This window comes from Pavona decussata, unplaced genomic scaffold (assembly GCF_977016875.1).
Source record: "Pavona decussata unplaced genomic scaffold, jaPavDecu1.1 SCAFFOLD_61, whole genome shotgun sequence".
In the NCBI taxonomy this organism is placed as follows: Eukaryota; Metazoa; Cnidaria; class Anthozoa; order Scleractinia; family Agariciidae; genus Pavona; species Pavona decussata.
Genome location: NW_028145482.1, coordinates 3,469,731 through 3,487,384, shown reverse-complemented (window position 1 = coordinate 3,487,384; position 17,654 = coordinate 3,469,731). Strand labels below are relative to the sequence as shown.

The window sequence follows — 17,654 nt, the reverse complement described above, 5'->3', positions numbered from 1 at the left end:
GATAGACTGCTTGAACTTATTTTTGATGTTTTATTATGTAAGTATTTTTACCCCAAGAGTTAAAAATAATGAAGAAAGCATTTGCAAATAATATATATATATATTTTTAATTTAATATTAGCATTTTTGAGAGAAAATTCAATTGTTGAATACATCAGGTAGAGTAAATAACTATTTTCAGGTGTATGTTACACTTGTGAAATATTATTGGATACTCTATTTAAATGTAAACTAGATGAAATTATACTACATATTGAATTGTTATGTTGGCCATTTTGCCATCAAAGACAGTGACTTTACTTTACACGTACAACAAACATCAGGGCCCAGTTTTTCAAAGCCCGATTAAGCTAATCCTGGATTAACATAAACTTTGATTCGAGTTTAATTACGAATCAGTGAAGATTCTTCCAAAAAAAAAAAAATTTGACCCTCAGTTTTGACTTAGACTAGTCTGAAATGTCAGCCCTCTCCTCCCCCTAACCCGCAGGGGGCGCGGGCCCCCTGCGGGTCAGGGGGAGGAGATGGCTGACATTTCACACTAGACTAAGACTTTTCTTTACCTTTAGCTTGAGATTAGCCTTTAAAATCATTTTTAACATGCAGGATGAAAACATTGATAAACTTCTAATCGTAGATTAGCGTTAATCGGCTTTCAAACAACCCAGCCTAGGTGTTACAGAAAAAGCAACGTCATCGGCAAAGTTCAGTGTTCATGAAATTTTGATGCATTTCAAAACATCAGCTATTTTCATCATGTTTGAAGTGACTAAGAAAGCAACAACAAAAACAAAATTAATTAACATGCATTTACCAAAATGAATAACGATTATGTAGCTTACCGTGGTTCTCGTTTTGATTCCTTTTTTTTTTCTATTTTCTGTTCATGTAGCTTACCGGCATTAGCCTTTGGAAGACCTCCTTAAAGTGTCCATACCATAGATATGATTTTGTCGTTAAACCGGAATCAAAGTAACACAACCTATCCTACAACTACAGTGTTTTTTGTATCCAATCACAGATTTTCAGATTTATCCAAGCATTGTTCCTTCAAAACACTACTGTTAAATCTTAATTTATTGGTGTAATCACATTTTTATCTCAAGTAGCACCATTTTTGATCAAGTCTTCCAAAACTTTCCTAGCAAAGTCACATGTGCACCCAGTATAAATATTAAATTTCTTCTTTTTACTGGCTTGTTGTTCAGCAGCACTAAGTACACTGCCATCTTTAGGGTCACAGAGCTCTCCAACATTTTTCCTTGTAATAACAAGGTTCCCTTTTGAAGTGACTGCACTTTTGTGATACGCAACATTAGTTTCTATGTAGGAAGCAAGGGTAAATATTTCTTCGTCACTTGTCTCCTCTGCCATGTCAAGATTGTGATCATTTCTGAAACTGTCTACCTTTACGTTCTCTCCTGAATCACCATCTTGTTTCAAAGAAGCAACTTTACTTTCCTCATCGTCAGTCTCCTCTGCCATGTCAACATCTTGATCATCTCCTTCATCTTCCTTTTCTTTCCTTCCTGAATCACTTTCTTGTTTGATGGGGGGAGAAGCAACTGCACTTCCTTCATCAATTGTCTCATTTGCCATGTCAACATCTTTCCCATCTCCATTATCCTCTATTTCTTTCCCCCCTGAATCACCGTCTGGTTCAATAGAGCAAGAAGCAACCGCACTTCCTTCATCAATTGTCTCATCTGCCATGTCGACATCATTCAGATCTCCATCATGGTGATCCTCTACTTTCTCTTCTGAATCAATGACTTGTTTGATAGAAGAAACAACTGCTGTTTCTCTATCACATGCCTTCTCCGTAATGTCAACATCTTTATTTTTTCCAACATTCCCTGTTATTTTCTCTTCTGAATGACTCCCCTGTTTGATGGAAGAAGGAGGAGCAACTGCCCTTCTGCTGTCATTGTTGATCTCCTTCACCAAACCATGGTTTACATCACCAATCTCACAATCTTTCTCTAATTCTTCTTTCAAATCTCCACCCACCAAGTCACAGTTTTTTCCCTCCTCTTCAGCCATCTCCAAACTGGGAGGAAACACAACTCCACATGGTTTCTTGGTTTTAGCGACTTTTCTCATGCACAACTGCCTTGTTGCTTTTGCCCTTTTCTTGGTGTCTTGTCTGATTTCTGCCGCCATGAAACAAGCCACAGAATCGGGGATGGTATATTGTGGCGATGGAGACGAATCCATCAGATGTTGGAAAATGTTCATGTTTACTCTGCTGTAGATGGTCTCATCTTGAGACAGTCTGTGTTTTTGAACTATGGGAACTATCTTCCGTGGTCTGATGCTCTGCACAAACTTCTTTAACTCTTCAAAGGAAGAATGATCAGAATACGGAACAACAAACACATTTGGCACGTTTTGATACGGGTTACTACCTCCAACAAAGAGACAGGTCGGTAATATAGCAATCGTTGGTTCCCTGCTGTTCCAGAGCTCAATATTTCTCTTGTTGATTTCCTGAGCTTTGACCACCCGTATTCTGGCATTGTCTACATCACAAGTGAACACGTGTGGCATTCCAAGAAGTTCCAGCGTTTGTCTTCTCAAAGGATCCACTCCAATCCATGTTTTACATGCAATGGAAATGTTATGGAGTAGTACCTCTTTACCAAGTGAGTGAAGTCCAATGACAATTTTGTGCTCTGGATGATTTCGAATGATTTCCATCATGGTGATAGTGGCACAAGCACGGGTTGGAAAAAAGCACTTGGGGTGACAGTAAGTGTTATCCAGGTAAAGAATGTCAAATTGTTTCCCTTTAATGGCAGAGTGTGTTAGAAATCCTTGACAGAAGCGGAAGTCACCAGTGTAGAGGATTTTTCCAAAGTAACCTTCAAAACTAAACATAACAGATCCCGGGCAGTGATTTGCATCTAGAAGAGTTACTGTCATAGTCTCTTGGCCCACTTCATCTAGGTTTATAGTCACGGGTTCGTCGAGGGGGAGTCCAACGACAAGTTCACTCTTAACGCGAAGTTTTGCTGTTACAAGCTTCTTTGTCACCTCCGAGCAGTAGATGGTGTACGAATGCCAAGAAGATGTGAGGCCAGCCGTGTGATCTGCGTGCATGTGGGAAAGAAAGAAAATTCTCGAATGCAGGCATCGCCTCATCCTCCAGAAGTCAACGGCAATTGGAGTGTTAGGAATTACAGCTCCGTTCATCGTAGCGAATTTGTTTCAGTTCAGTTAAGTCGCGATTTATAAACATCGAAGAAACACTTCGCCGCCATCTTTGATTCAACCAGAAATCCTTTGCGTTTCGCGCGCTCCCGCGCGAATAAACAAGTCTTTCCCAGATCCCTCAGCGCTGCGCAAAAATTGTATACAGACTAAAGCGAAGCAGCAAAATGGGTTTATAGGAAGAACAAAATTAAGCAAAAATCATTGAGTCGTGCGGAAAAAAATTTTGCATCTCGGTCTAGTCAAAATTTCCAGGAGCAATTTTCTGGCACTGGTAGTGACATGTTGGACGATACACTCAATAAGGAAATTTAGACAAAATTTTTTTTTTTTTTGGCGGGGGTTGCTTTTTTCGATTTTGGTTACATAACAAAGTTTAATCTACACGTATTCAGTTTAGTTTAGTTTTTTTGTTGCAGAAGAAAGTTGACTGACGGAATGGAATTTACATGTTGCTATTGCCTTTCCAAAAATCATACATTTTCATCCCTCCAAAAAGATGGCATTACTTTTATCCCTTTCAGCACGCGCGCTCGACTTATAAAATTTACAAAAATTAGTGGATTTAATGACAAGACTGCCCTGTCGACAGCCAAGCTGCGCAACGAGCCAAGCAAGAGATTTTAGAATGAAACAGTACCGTCCCCAGTGGGGACCTCCATGGTGAGATTTATTTCGTGCGAAAGACTTTTTCCCTTGAACGAGGGGACACGAAACGTCCGGATTGACCGAGACGAAAGACGGAGAGAGGCCTAGGAACTAGGAATGGTTCACGTTTGTTTTCGGGGAGATTTAAAGATTTCTCAGAAAAACTGACCCCTCCCCCCTCCCCCTAGGAAGAACAAAAGAACAAAAAACAAAGTCACTGCCAAATTCTATTTCTTCAATGTACAACCGTAACAAATTACACAGGCTATAACAAGCAAATGCACGCTCGTCTGCAAGAAACCTTGGAGGCGCACCTATCTCCTATATTTACCCTTGAAAGGCACAAAATTCAAGCTGCTGTTTGGATGTAAGTAAAGTTATATTTACTTCTACCTCCTATCAGGAGTAAATCGTTCAAGTTACCACAGGACCACTGTGCCTAAACACTTACAGTTGATCTCTGGTAGCTGTATACAACAGGTCAAAGACGACTCTAACTCAGATATTTTGTTCGGCAAAAAAAATTGGTCGATTTTTCTAGGCCTCCTCATCTGTAACACTCCATTTTAATTCATTTGAACAACAAAAAATGCCCCGGAGTGTATTTTTGAATACAGCTACCACGATTATCTGGCCCTACCGGAGTGTTTGATGCAGGGAACTAGGCGTTTCGTGGGTACGCACAAATAACTACAAATGCCATAAATCTAAGGCATTAAGTTAACTTTAACGTAAGCGCTTTGACCAGGACATACGAAAGACTCAACGTTTAGGAAACTGACCCCCGGCGTGAAATAAATAGGATTAATCGGGCAACAGCCAGAAATACGTTTGCGTTCGCAGGCTAGAGGGTAATATATGAGAATTTGTTTGAAAAAGTATGTTATTTAGGACGGAAAGAAAAGGATTTTAAAATATTTGCACACCAACCGTTTGGTGTCCACCTACTGTTTGTAACCTCAAATTGTAATCTTTTATCACCTTTAAATTTTTATTGTTATTTTATAATATATATAAAAATTTATCCCAAAATTTATCCCGAAGCTGTGATGACATTTTTGGATTGGGTTAAACCTTGAAAGAGTAACAGAAACAAGATTGAAACGAAATAAAAACATGGTTTTAAGGTATATTGCTCCTTAGATAAACAATAAATAAGCGAATGAATAAATAACACATAATAAATAAGATGGGGCATTTACCAGAACAGGTTTTTCATTCGTAAACAAAATGAGATGTCTAAGAAAGTTCCCGTATGCATTTTGGCAGCAAAACAGACAGAATACAACTAATTTTATCTTCTGACCTTCCCGCTTAGCTGCGAGCTCTCCTAGCACTCATCTTAAATGATCCTTTCGATCTATTTCTCATTAAAATTATTCGCTAGAAGATAGGTTGTAGAGCGGTTTCAATCGAGTGTCGAAAGTAATTCACATTTGCTTTGTTTTGCTTTACTACGGTCTGTGATTGGTTGTTAAACACGCGCCCGTTTCTGAACCAATGAGAGAGAAAATCAAAACCAATCGTGACTTGGTCGCACGCGTTTTCCCGCGCTTGGCGCCTGTTACATGAAGTTGCTTTAAACTCTGATTGGTTCTGATTGGCTAGAGCAACAACTATGGTTTTGGTGGTACGACACTCGATTCAAAACCACTCTTAGTATTTATTTCAGTAATAGAACACACACACGTATATTAACCGTTGAAAATGATCATGAATTTGAATAAAAAAATCACTGTTATCTGTAAAACGATGATATAATCCCGTCTATATAAATAATAGAATCATTTTATAGCATTAAATCTCTTATTACTATTGTACAAAACTAAAGATTTGTAATCTTATTCATTGAAAACTGTCAACTCTCTATTCTATAAATATACTATCGTTCTGCATGGTCAATTCAATCAGAATATTTTCTAATTCTTGTTACCGGTAATTTCTTAAATTAACTGTAAAAACCTTACTGAAATCATGATAAAAGAGCAAGGTTTTCCTTAATCAACAACTGTCACAAGCCACCGACAAAAACCACAAATAGCAGAAAATGTACCCAGAAATAACTACACCATGAGTTGATACCATCTTAACGCTTAACATCCCCGACAAATTTCCTACAATACGAATGTTGCCGCGAAAAAAGGCGTTATTTCTTCATTTAGTATTAATTCATGTGGTCTCCAAATCCCAAAAGTGGTCCTACCCCGTCTCCCTACCTCCCACGTTCGGCAACTATCACTTTCACCCCCCTCCCCCGCCCTGTTTCTCTATTTAAGTATCCCTTCCCAATCCTCCGTCGCTTTCCTACGTACACTCCCTTCAGAGGCAGTGTGCGATCACGTGGATTTCCTGTTCGTAACGCTGTTTGTCTTGGTCTCTCTGTGCACTTGCTTCAATTCATTGAACGAGGCAGCAAACTGCGTTTTCTTCGGTGGCTTCGGAGGTTTTCTAAATGTAATAATAATGTGTTTATAAACCGGCAAACACAATTTACGATCTCAATTTAAAGGGGAAGTATCACGGCAATTTGCTGTCATTTCAAACCCAAAAATGTTTGTCGGTCAGCAGAAAAAACGAAATAATTGTCAAGTTTGTTATAAATTATCACCCCAGTTCAATAAAACTGTCGATTAGTGCCTCTGGCCAGAGACAGAGTAGACTGGTATGGATTGAAACTTGAAAAATGTTAGGCTAATGTTTTTCAAGTTCTCGCATTTTCGCTTCTGAAATGCACTAGAAGAGATCACGAACAGATTCCTTTCAAGAATTGAGTTGATTTCTTTCCTCTCGTCATTCTAGAATTGTTTGGCAGCTGATTGAAGGTCTTATTTCATCATTTTCAACAAAAGATACCAAAAACTCCATGATACTTCCCCTTTAAACTGGTCTATGGCAAAATGTGCCACGCAATGGGTGACTAGCGGTCTCTCTCCCCATTCTTTCAATAGGTAGATATGTGAAACGAATACAAAAATATGAGCAAGTTAAATTAACAATTGAAATAAGTCATCCTTTAAAGAGAGGTCAGTTCTTTCTGTTGCTGAACAAAGGAGTCTCTTAGGAAAAAGTGTGAGATTGAATGTTTGGTTACCAGCTGAGTTGATAATGTCAAATGGCCACCGCAAAGAGATACAAAAGCTGACCTTTCGAGCGTTAGCAAGGAAACGTCAGCTTTCGTATCTCTTTGCGGTGGTCATTTGACATTATCATCTCAGCTGGTAACCAAACATACATTTTCACCCCCCCCCCCCCCCCCGCCTCCTCCTCGGAAGCAGCACCAAACCTCTCTCCCCTCCCCCGCCCCCTTTTCCAAGTGTGGGACTCCTTGAAAATTCGTACTCGACTCTGATCTACAAATCCTTTATCCACAAGGAAACCACGGGCTGTTTGAACCCTATTACACGAAACTTTGAAGAAGATACTGTGTCTGAGAGTAGAAGGTAATTTTTCTTCAAAGGCAATGGGACGCGCGATGAGAGTCGGAACAACCGGCTACACCGCCACAGGACCGCACCATTCTTAATTCTCTCGTCGTTCATTCTACTATCTTTGAACTAAAATAAAGTCTGTTTGCATACTGGTGTGTGTGTGCATCTTGCTACAAGTTACAGGTGAATTCACGCTTCGGTTTACATGTAATACACTTACCCATCATTTCCAGTCGAAATTTGCAGTGAAGCAACTCCCTCCGTGACTCGCTGGCCGGGCGAAGATCCACTAATGACATGAAACCAAAGAAAAAGTCACGATCATTTGATATAGAGCGGTTTAATTGAGTGTCGAAAGTAATTTCGCGTTTGCTTTGGTTTTGCGTTACTACGCTCTGTGATTGGTTAACAAAACTCGCGCTACTTTCTCAACCAATGGGAATCCAAACCAAAACCAATCGTGTTTTGGCCGCACGCGTTTTCCCGCACTTGGCGCCGGTTACATGTATTTGCTTCGAATTCTGATTGGCTCGTTGTGTTGTTTACGTCTGCTGCGATTGACCAGAGTAATTACTTTGGTTTTGGTTTTACGTCACTCAATTGGAAACCGCTCTAATGTTGATATGAGCTTTCTCTTGGTTTAACATCTGTTCCCTTCGGGTTCCCCTCAGGTTTAGAACAATCACCCAAGGAAGCTTCAAAAGCTTTCAAATAAGAAACCATCATAACCATTTTGGAAAATGAAACAGAAAAAGAGAGAAAATGCTCAGTAGCTTTCATTTCACCGATCACACTAAAGGATTTTATCTAGACACTTGATAATTAGAACTACCTTGCACGGCGCTGTGACTTGAAAGGTCTTTCAACCGATCTTGTCAATCGATTGACTGAATTTTTAATGGCGGCTATCCATTTTCTTCAGGGTTCTTCGCGCGTCGAAACTGTTCGCTGCCAAATTTGAAACAATGAAGTGTACGCGAGAGTGATAGTCTTCCTCTCGTTGACTACGCTGCTATGTAAAGTAGCGAATGGTATATTAAACCATGACACAGGGAAATACTACTCAGTAGCTGAAATTTGAATAGTTACGCCAAAATATTTTATCCACAGACACAAAAGGTAGAAACACCTTGTGTATCAGACAAATCTAATAAACAGAGCTACAGAAAACCACTGCCCACTAGCTTTCATTTGAGCTGCCATAATTTTAGCATTTCGTCCACAGACTAAAAGGCAGTTATTTGATTGCAATAGAGCGGTTTTCAATTGAGTGTGGTAAAACCAAAGCCAAAGTAATTACTCTGGTCAATCGCAACAGATGTAATCAATACAACGAGCCAATCAGAGTTCGAAGCAAATGCATGTAACTGGCGCCAAACGCGGGAAAACGCGTGTGGCCAAAACACGATTGGTTGAGAAAGTAGCGCGAGTTTTTGTTAACCAATCACAGAGCGTAGTAATGCAAAACCAAACCAAACGTGGAATTACTTTCAATTAGTTAAGCTCTCCAACACTATCAGCTGTACCTTCGCTTGCTTCCAGTGGCGGGAGTATCCGCTCCAATCATCATTTGAGGTGTTTTAACGAAACCAGACCTTGAACACTTCCGTTGAGACAATCCGCTGCCTGGAAGACTTGACCTTCTCACCCTAGTTGTACCTGGGTCAAGGAATGTCACAAGAACCTAGCTATTTAAATCGCTATTTAAATATTTTACCCTAAAGACTGTTCTGTTTAATTCAAATAGTCACGCGTCCCGTAAATCCTGGAACTATGTCTTAGCAAGAGTATCACATGTGCCGACTTATATATATTGGCTATCACCAGAGCTCAAAGAGGTTTCTTTCTAAACTGGGGAAGTTAGCCCATCTTAATGATGGAGTGGTTGAGAAAGGAAATGACAGTTTAATGATGAGGGCAATCCACTTTCAGTCAGTATGTCAGTAGGAAAAACTTGGCCATCAAAGTGTTTTGTTAAAGGATAAATGGTATTGTCTATACGCGATACACAACTATCAAATCGTCCAGTCTCCAATTCTTCTTGAGGCCTGACACTATATATAAACCCTCGGGGATAAATCGAACTTAATCAGCCCTCCTCCTCTTCTTTCTCGGGCATAATAATACTATGAGAACAACAATTTCTTCTAAGACGTAACAGACCTTTTCCAGCTTTATCTTTAGCAGGGAATGATGCAGCGCCTCCCAACTGCGAGTTTCGTTTAATAAGTTTTCCAGAAACATCCATCTGCGCCGCAGCCGTATCGCTAACAGCTCTCCTGTCCTTCACCTCATCGCTGGCTGACGATGTTGAACTTGATCCATTTAAAGCTTCCCTGCCCTGGAGAATGCCAAACAATATGATCAGTCCAGTAATATTTCTCGCATGCCACTAATTGAGAACAAAAACATGAAACTGTAAGATGAAAACAGGCACAGTCCAAACAGTTACGGACAGCATATTGGCCACAGAAAGGCCAACCAGGATAGTGTCCACTAAGTCATCATTACCTAGTTACAAGCAACCTTGAGTACCACTAACAAGTTGTAGGCAATGCTTATTCTTATTCTATAGAAACAAATTGAAACTCTTATGTTGAACCTAAACTCGCGTAGTGAACACAGGCCCTGCAAAATATGTAAAGGGGACCAAGTGAGTCAATTTCTTTAGGAACAAACTCAAAGTAGATTTGACTTAACCAAAACAATTCTTGTTTTAACCAACGAAGTCCATTATCTCAACCGGAGAGTTTAGCTTTACTGTTTCTGAGCCACAATTTCAATCTCATAATGCAATAACCACAAGTTACAAAAGTAATCCAGATGGTAACGAGTCCGACTCACCTTTGAACCCAAGGCCTCCAGGGACTGGGACAGACTTGAGGATTGTGATTTACCACTTTTTCGCCCTACAAAATGAAACATTCAGTTGGCTTTAACAAAACCCAAGAAAGTTAAACTAAAATACATTTGCTCTAGGTACGGAGTGGAAAGAAAGGGATGCGAGAAAAATCGAATTCACCTGCAGATTTCTTGACAGACAGTGGGGAACCATTCAACAAACCTTCCCTTGAACTCCCAAAGGTGGTGTTGGGGCGGCTTTTGTTTTCCAATGTTGTCTACAACGCAAGAAGAAAATACAACAATAACAAGAACGGCAACAACAACAGTTTAACGTAAATCCTTGACTTAGGATTATGAATATGTCTTTTATTCTGAGTTCAAAAAACAAACAGCGAGCGACAAAGGTTTAACACAAACTTTCTTTCTCTTCACTTCAGAGGAAAAATATACAATCAACCAAAGCTAACTGCACTCGTAACCTGTGGTTTCTCCTTTGGCTTCTTCACCACTTTCTCTGTAATATATATTTTTGTATTCATTTTGCATTTTTGTAACGTGTATAGTGAAAAATAAACAAGCAATAGTTTTGACTTACAGTGCGACTACTGTTACCGGGGTCACTTAAACAAAACTGGCCAATCAGATTGCAGGACAAGAACTGAATTGAATTTCAACCAAAGCCAATTGAACCAATCACGAGTAGACGGAAAACAACGGTTAAAACCGAAAGTTTGGGAATTATTCACTGTTCGTATCATGATGTGATCTGACTGGCCAGTTTCAAGTGACCCCAGTAATAGTAGTCGCACTGTAACAAACACTAGCACATGTTTACCACAAATCAAAACCAAACCAACAAGTAAACAATCCTGACTGGCAGCGCTTACCCCGTTCTTCTTGACCTTGGTCTCCCTTGCATCAACTCTCTGTAAGCTGTCCAATGTGGGAACTCTCAGCACATCAGCAGTCTTGGCTCTTCTTAACACTAACACAGGAGATCAGTTAATTTACATTAACTGAAATATACTCAGTGCAGACATGGTGGCCAAATGACAGCCACGGCAGACCTGCCATTGTATTGGTTCCTTCAGCAAGGAACACTGTTCTGCACTGCATCTTGTATCAAGCTGGATAAATGGGGACTGGTGTCCCACAACACGTTGGGAAATCCAGTGACGGACTCCCAGGGGGGGTGGGGGGGAAACTCTCATATGAAAGGGGCGGGGATGCTCGTTGTCTCGCTTAGGGGTGTAAATTTCGGATTTTGGTCTCACTTATGGTGTTCTGGGCAAAACGCCATTATATTTAGCCGTGAAGGTCTCATTTAGGGTTGCATGCAAAAAGTTGTTATATGTCTGTGTTTTAAAATGGTCTCTTTTAGGGGTCAAAAGGAGCTTGCGCCACGCCCAGATTTGTCTCCTTTAGGGGTTTAATTCAAAATTTCCGACAAGCATTCCCTGCCCTTTCATATGAGAGTCCCCCTCCCAGGGATGGACTTCAGAGGGTGGAGAACATGTAACATTTTCAACGGCTTGGTCAATTGTGACCTCAATGCGACTTGGTCTTTATCTTTAAGCAGTTATTCATTCAATACTGTTTCCTAGATCTGATAGAGCGAATGCAGGGCTGAACAATCTCATTTTAAACGAACAACATTTTGTTAGAAACTCAGTCTTACCTTTTCCTTGCTTAGCTGCAGGTATGTTTTTCTTTTCATATGGATACAAAGGCTTCCTTGTAGGAGCTAGAATTAATTACATGTTTCAAACAACAGTAAAATAATTATCTCTCTTGTGCAGCATTCAAGACATGGTGCCCAAAAGATAAGAGATTTAACCCCATGAAATGCTAATTCCACTGAAAGCTTTTGGCTCACATGGGTTTGAGCCTGCCTTGTCCCTGTACGGCTTTTCCCAGGCCCTCACGATCAATTCGTTTTGGTGACGTAACCGAGGCGAATCAGGCTACGTGACCCAAAACGGATTGATCGAGATGAAAGACAGAGAGAGGACTAGGAACTAGGCAAGGTTTGAGCCATGGCTTGCTTCACTCCCTTGGAATCGATCCATTGTTTTTCTCTACAATGGCTGGGATTATTTTGATGCTCAGGTTGGAGCAAATAAAGCACTTTATTTCACACTGTCTCCTCCAATCAGTTGTATTTAATATAAAACCAAGAAACTTTTCAAGAACCCTAACAAACTGTTGGTGGAAAATGTGGGCTGGAAAATGTACCCCAATTGGTTGTACAATACAATGAATCCAACAATTCCAGGCTGAGGAGCCATTAGGCTTCTCAAAACAACACACACTTCATATCAATAAATTATAAAGAGCTTTACAGATTAACGCATTTTAGATTTTGTGCTGTTGCCGCATCAGAAGATAAGATTAATATTTATGTTCACCTCTGAAAATTATACTTACATTTCATATTTAAAATTTTGTAACTTTTTATACTTCATGGCTAAATTGGCATAAACGCAGTTATCACAGAAGTTAAACTCCTTTAGAATGAAGATTAATGGATGTTATCACATTAGATATTATCCAAGAAAAGATTGACTAGAATGTGTACCAGAAAAAATGTTTAATATAAATAATGTATTAGGTTAAGGTGTAAAGAGTAAATTATAACATTATTCCTAAGGAAATCTGTGGTTATCGTCTCCAAAAAAACTTTAGCCCTTAATTACTGTGTAATAAGGCAAATTATTTTGACTGGAGATTAAAAATAAAATGCCATATAATATTTATCACTCAAAGATGTACAATGAACATACACGTCCGCGTAAGTAAGCAGCATGCTTTTACTTCTGCCATTATTCAGGTCAACATCTTGCCTGAGAAGTTCAATTTTATGGTGCTGTTGCATTTTACTTTACTTTACACATTTGAATTTAATTTAATTTATTACAATTTTAGCTAGCAATATAAACAGCACCTTTTGCTTTTGTTTTAGTGGTGTTCTTAGAAGCAGTACTACGAGCAGCCGATGTTGTTGTCTTTGTTGTAGAACGTGCAGTTTTCTGCCGTGCTGAGCCCTTACCTGCAGTGCACAAAGGGTCTGTTAAAAAGAGGTGCAGGTGCATGAGTTAAATTCTCCCCACTGAATAACAAACATTTCCTTACAGGATAATTTGGAGAATGTAGTGATACATCAATATGATGGCTTCCTCTTCTGAGTCAACATTTTTCATTCAAGCCTTCACCTGTCTTCTTAAAAAACGCGTATTTTAACAGCATGGAAAGGAAAAGACCTATCTTAATCCCTCGCAGAAATAAAAGTATAAATTAAAGGTGGACTGTTCTTGTGAAGGTGATAAAGACAGCTAGTTGATGTTTGATTGAGGATTTCTCCCAGAAGGTGAAATAATAGAACCGCATACAAAATGACCAACTCCTGAAAGAGACTGTTTAAAGGAGAGAACAGGAACATTCTAATAAGCCTTCACAATTTTCAAATTTGTGCAGAATCAGTACAAAGACAGACATATACCATTTGTTACAAAGAGTAGGTTAATTTGAAACAAATGTGACGGTGTTTCAAAGCTTGTGAGTAAGAAAGATATATTTTATTATTCAGTGATGCAGGCACAACCAGCAGATGAAATGAAAGGCTCATGACACCTACTCTGCTCCTGAGCTATAGAAGACTCACAAGTGTGACAGGATTATCACATGAGGCTAGTTTAATGGCCTCAGTCCCACAAGTCTCCAATAGCTCAGCGACCATCTAGTCTAGTAAACAGAAGGTCCTAGGTTTGACTGCTGTTGTTGTTGTTGTTCTTTTTGTTCTTTTAAAGGATACGTATGTACATTGTGTCAATGATTGATAATATCCTTCCCAGTTGGTTAATTTGTCAAAACACTATTTATAATATTAGTAGAATCCATTATTGATAAAAAGGCTGTAAAAGTAAAAATAGTATTGTGATTAATATTTGTGTCTTGATGTCAGTTCAACTAAATCAATCTAGCTATAAATGAGATTAATGACTAAACACCTCAAGCATTTTTAAGTTTATGCAGTGTTATATACCTTTAGTCTCTATTCCAGGATCTGGCATTATGTGGAAAATTTCCTTTAATGTTAGAAAATTAGCATTGAAACCATTAATTCATTAACTGTTAATCCGCAGTTTCTTGGTGTAAAACATGCACAGTAAATGCATGAATGTCAAATAATTTCATAAGTGGTACAGATGAGAAGTTGCTTGTTAAGGTAGAATTTCACCCTATCCTACACACGTTAAGTCTGTTTTCTTCTCAGTCAGAGATCATGCCAGTAACAGATCAGAAGTAAAACCTATAATTTTTTCAACACCCCCAAGTGAAGTTTTTGGCTGAAATCAGTGGTATTAACTTCACTTTTAGATTAGATTACATGTAAGTGAAATGAAAGGACACATACAGAGTGTCATTAGTAGCATGTGTAAATGTTCCAACCAGTCTGTGAAATGGTCAACAAATCACAAGAATGCATCACTCCATTACTGGCCACACATCATGGGGATTTCATCAAACCCCCTACAAACATTGTGGTGATGGCAAAAAGCTACAAAAATGACTTTTCAAAAAAAAATTAAATTAAAAAAAAACTTGTCCAAACTATTTGACAGAGTATATTCATACATGTGACAAAACAACAGTTACGTATCATGCTCCCGTTATATGCTCCTTTTTAGCAAGTACAAACAAAATTAAGATGACTTTAAAGCTAAGTTCAACCCATCCATTAGCCCTGTAAAATGGGTGCAACTGCATTTCCAAGGACCGTAATTTCAAACCTTACCCAAAGGGGTTTATCCTGTTAGATATTTCTGCGTTTGGTGGTTGTCTGTTCAAACTCTCTTCCTTTAAATCCTACAGCCGCCCCCAGCCAGAATCAATACAAATTAATATCAGTGGATACGTCCTTACTGTATACTTCTCTGGCCGTCCTTTTTTTAGCTGGAACACTTTCACATCTTCCCTCACTACACCAAGCACTGACCTACAAAATACAATAATTTATTATATAAACAAAACTATCAAATTACATTAAAGGTGTTTCCATCTCTCTTGGCATCATGATTTCATCTTCAGTGAATTTCCAGAAAGGAATTTACTAAAAATGTAAGTGCAAGTTATACAAATCATTGAATTTAATGTGTAGGATTTTCATCAATTTTTGAAGTACAAGGGTTCTTAAACAAGACGTTCTACTACAAAAAGGCAAGCTCCTCCTTCCTTTAACACCTTTGTGAGTGTAAAATGCAAAGTTGGATGCTGTTCAGTCATGGCAAGTTGTTGACTCGAGGGTCCTCTGAAAAACTATGCCACAGCAATATATGAGATCTAATTCAGTTAACTGGGCTTATTCCAAAAACTAAGCCAATTTTATCAGTTGTAGAAAAACACACATGTTGTTTGTCAGTTGTTTATGCTCTGCTGGTTGATTGACAACTGAAGGTGAGAATGGCCAGGCCAGGCCCCTTTTATACCGGAATGTCCTGTTTAATGGTGAATAGACCGGCACTCCGTTGGCAACTTGTTTTGTTTAGGCTGGCTTTTGATTTCTTCCTAGGCAGGAACCATGTCCAGAGTACAGGGGTGTCACTACCCAGGTCCCAGTTTCTAATAAAACCCCTGGATGTGATGAATAGTCCATTTTACAGTTGTGTGCTAAGTGACCTGGCCTTGGATTGTAAGCGAGGCTGGGGTTGACCTTGTTTTGATACAAACCTCATTGCTTTTCATATGTAGATCACGCTGTTCTTATGTTAACTAGTTTTCATTGACATATGTAAAGTAGTGAGGTTTGTATCAAAACAAGGTCAACCCAAGCCTCGCTTACAATCCAAGGCCAGGTCACTACGCACACAACTGTAAAATGGCCTATTAAAACAGTATTTTGTCCACTGGTCATGAAATGTACATCACTTTGGACAAAGCTCCAACATAAATTATTTTTTTAACAAACTTACAGTAACACTGTACTCTGTATTGGGTTTAAGAGATTTAGCAGTGCAGGACTTCTCTACTCCATTATAAATCACCTATGAGAAAAACAAGGAAATATGACAGAATAAGCAAGCTAGGGTACAATGAAATTGATCATGACTAAGTTATTTTTGCCCAGTCACAAGGGTAACTTAGGACCAGGGTGGTTAATTTTTTAACAAACTTGTTTTCAAATTTTACATTGGAGAGACAGTAATTATTTGGTACAAATGTTTACATTGTTTCCATACAGAACATTTTCCATACTTGACAACATCTAAAAAAAATAATCAAAATAGGTTGAACAGTATCATTGCAGATGGTGTGTTCTTCATAAAACAGAAAATTGCTTTCACAGACCAGTTCATCATATTGGGTTTGATGAAATGACAAGGTTGTCAGCTTGAGGATATACAACAACCCAAAGTTCTTGCCAGATTTAACTAGTAAACTAGTAGTAATCAATGATTAGAAAAATGCGTTCCACGAAAGGGTGGGAGAAGGGGTACCGCTTTTGTTATTCTTTTATATTTCCCATGATGCCCTCGTACAATTTCTGGGGGATGGGTCAAAGGAGGAAGATCAAATGCTTGTGAAAAGAAATGAGAAACTTTGATTTCGAATGGAGTGTAAACAAGGACATTGAAAACACGCATGTTGACTCGAAGGTGTCTGGTCTGAGTACAGCATGCTTGTGGAAAGTTTTTTTTTTTTTTTTATTTATTTATTTTTTTTTTTTTATTAACTATAGAATACTAAACTTTACTTACAATACTAACCATACCAACTTAAGATACTAACCTAAATTACAAAAAAAAAATAATAATAATAATAATAATAATAGTTACAATATTAAATATTGTAACTAGCTTGTGGAAAGTTACAAGTAGCTTAAAATGGACTGCACTAGTACATGTTTTGATAATTATTCATTTATATCTGTAACTTTATATAGAAATTATAGCAGGAGAACAACCGCTATCACCAATTTTTGCAGCTATACCACTGATGCCTCTTTCATAACTCTTACGAGCATAATTACATCTGCGGCTATCATTGATGGAAATCTGAACAGAACTCTGTGCACGATGTGAATTGCTTGCATAATACAAAAGAATGCTTCGGCTGCCCGATTTACTTGACTGGACAATGCTTCGGTTCTATTTGATCGCTTCATCTTCTCTGATTTGGTGCAAGTGTTCAACGCAAATGTGAGCTTCATAGCTCGATAACGTCGTGTTGTGATCACAATTCATGATCAAGTGGCACAATAGCCGCAGAGCTACACAACTCAGAAAGTTTGTCATTCGATCACAATTCATCATCAAGTGCAGCACAATGGTCGCTGAGATACACAACTCGGAAAGTTTGTTATTCGACCACAAGCCATGGTCAGTTTTCGTTGCGGAGCTACACAACTTGATGGATTACACTTTTTGGAACCATAAGTCATGGCCATGAGCTGCGTACAATGTTCGAGTTTTCTTTCATTCCTGCAGATAGCGAAGGTTTGAGTGTTTCTTGTCCAGCGCGAGA

At 38.8% G+C, this 17,654-nt stretch overlaps 2 protein-coding genes across 3 annotated transcripts in view; both read right to left on the bottom strand.

Annotated features, from left to right (window-relative positions):
• Positions 1-88: 88 nt before the first annotated feature.
• Positions 89-3,562, bottom strand: LOC146479142 (5' exonuclease Apollo-like). Its single transcript, XM_085111402.1, has one exon. It carries the CDS (start codon positions 3,193-3,195, stop codon positions 1,102-1,104), a length of 2,094 nt encoding a protein of 697 aa, XP_084967528.1. The 5' UTR covers positions 3,196-3,562; the 3' UTR covers positions 89-1,101.
• A 513-nt stretch (positions 3,563-4,075) lies between these two features.
• The window catches only part of LOC146479141 (uncharacterized), a 28,025-nt gene continuing 14,446 nt past the window's right edge, over positions 4,076-17,654 (bottom strand). Inside the window, exons 15-25 of one of the 2 annotated variants that reach the window (XM_085111378.1) lie at positions 16,103-16,174; positions 15,057-15,129; positions 13,078-13,200; positions 11,812-11,877; positions 11,021-11,118; positions 10,312-10,408; positions 10,134-10,198; positions 9,453-9,630; positions 8,816-8,948; positions 7,510-7,578; positions 4,076-6,309 (exon numbers count right to left, since the gene is read on the bottom strand). In XM_085111378.1, the coding sequence (XP_084967504.1) occupies positions 6,198-6,309; positions 7,510-7,578; positions 8,816-8,948; positions 9,453-9,630; positions 10,134-10,198; positions 10,312-10,408; positions 11,021-11,118; positions 11,812-11,877; positions 13,078-13,200; positions 15,057-15,129; positions 16,103-16,174 (1,086 nt within the window). In that variant the 3' untranslated portion in view covers positions 4,076-6,197. The remainder of the gene's footprint in view (positions 6,310-7,509; positions 7,579-8,815; positions 8,949-9,452; positions 9,631-10,133; positions 10,199-10,311; positions 10,409-11,020; positions 11,119-11,811; positions 11,878-13,077; positions 13,201-15,056; positions 15,130-16,102; positions 16,175-17,654) is intronic. The other variant, XM_085111379.1, reaches the window with a different exon arrangement.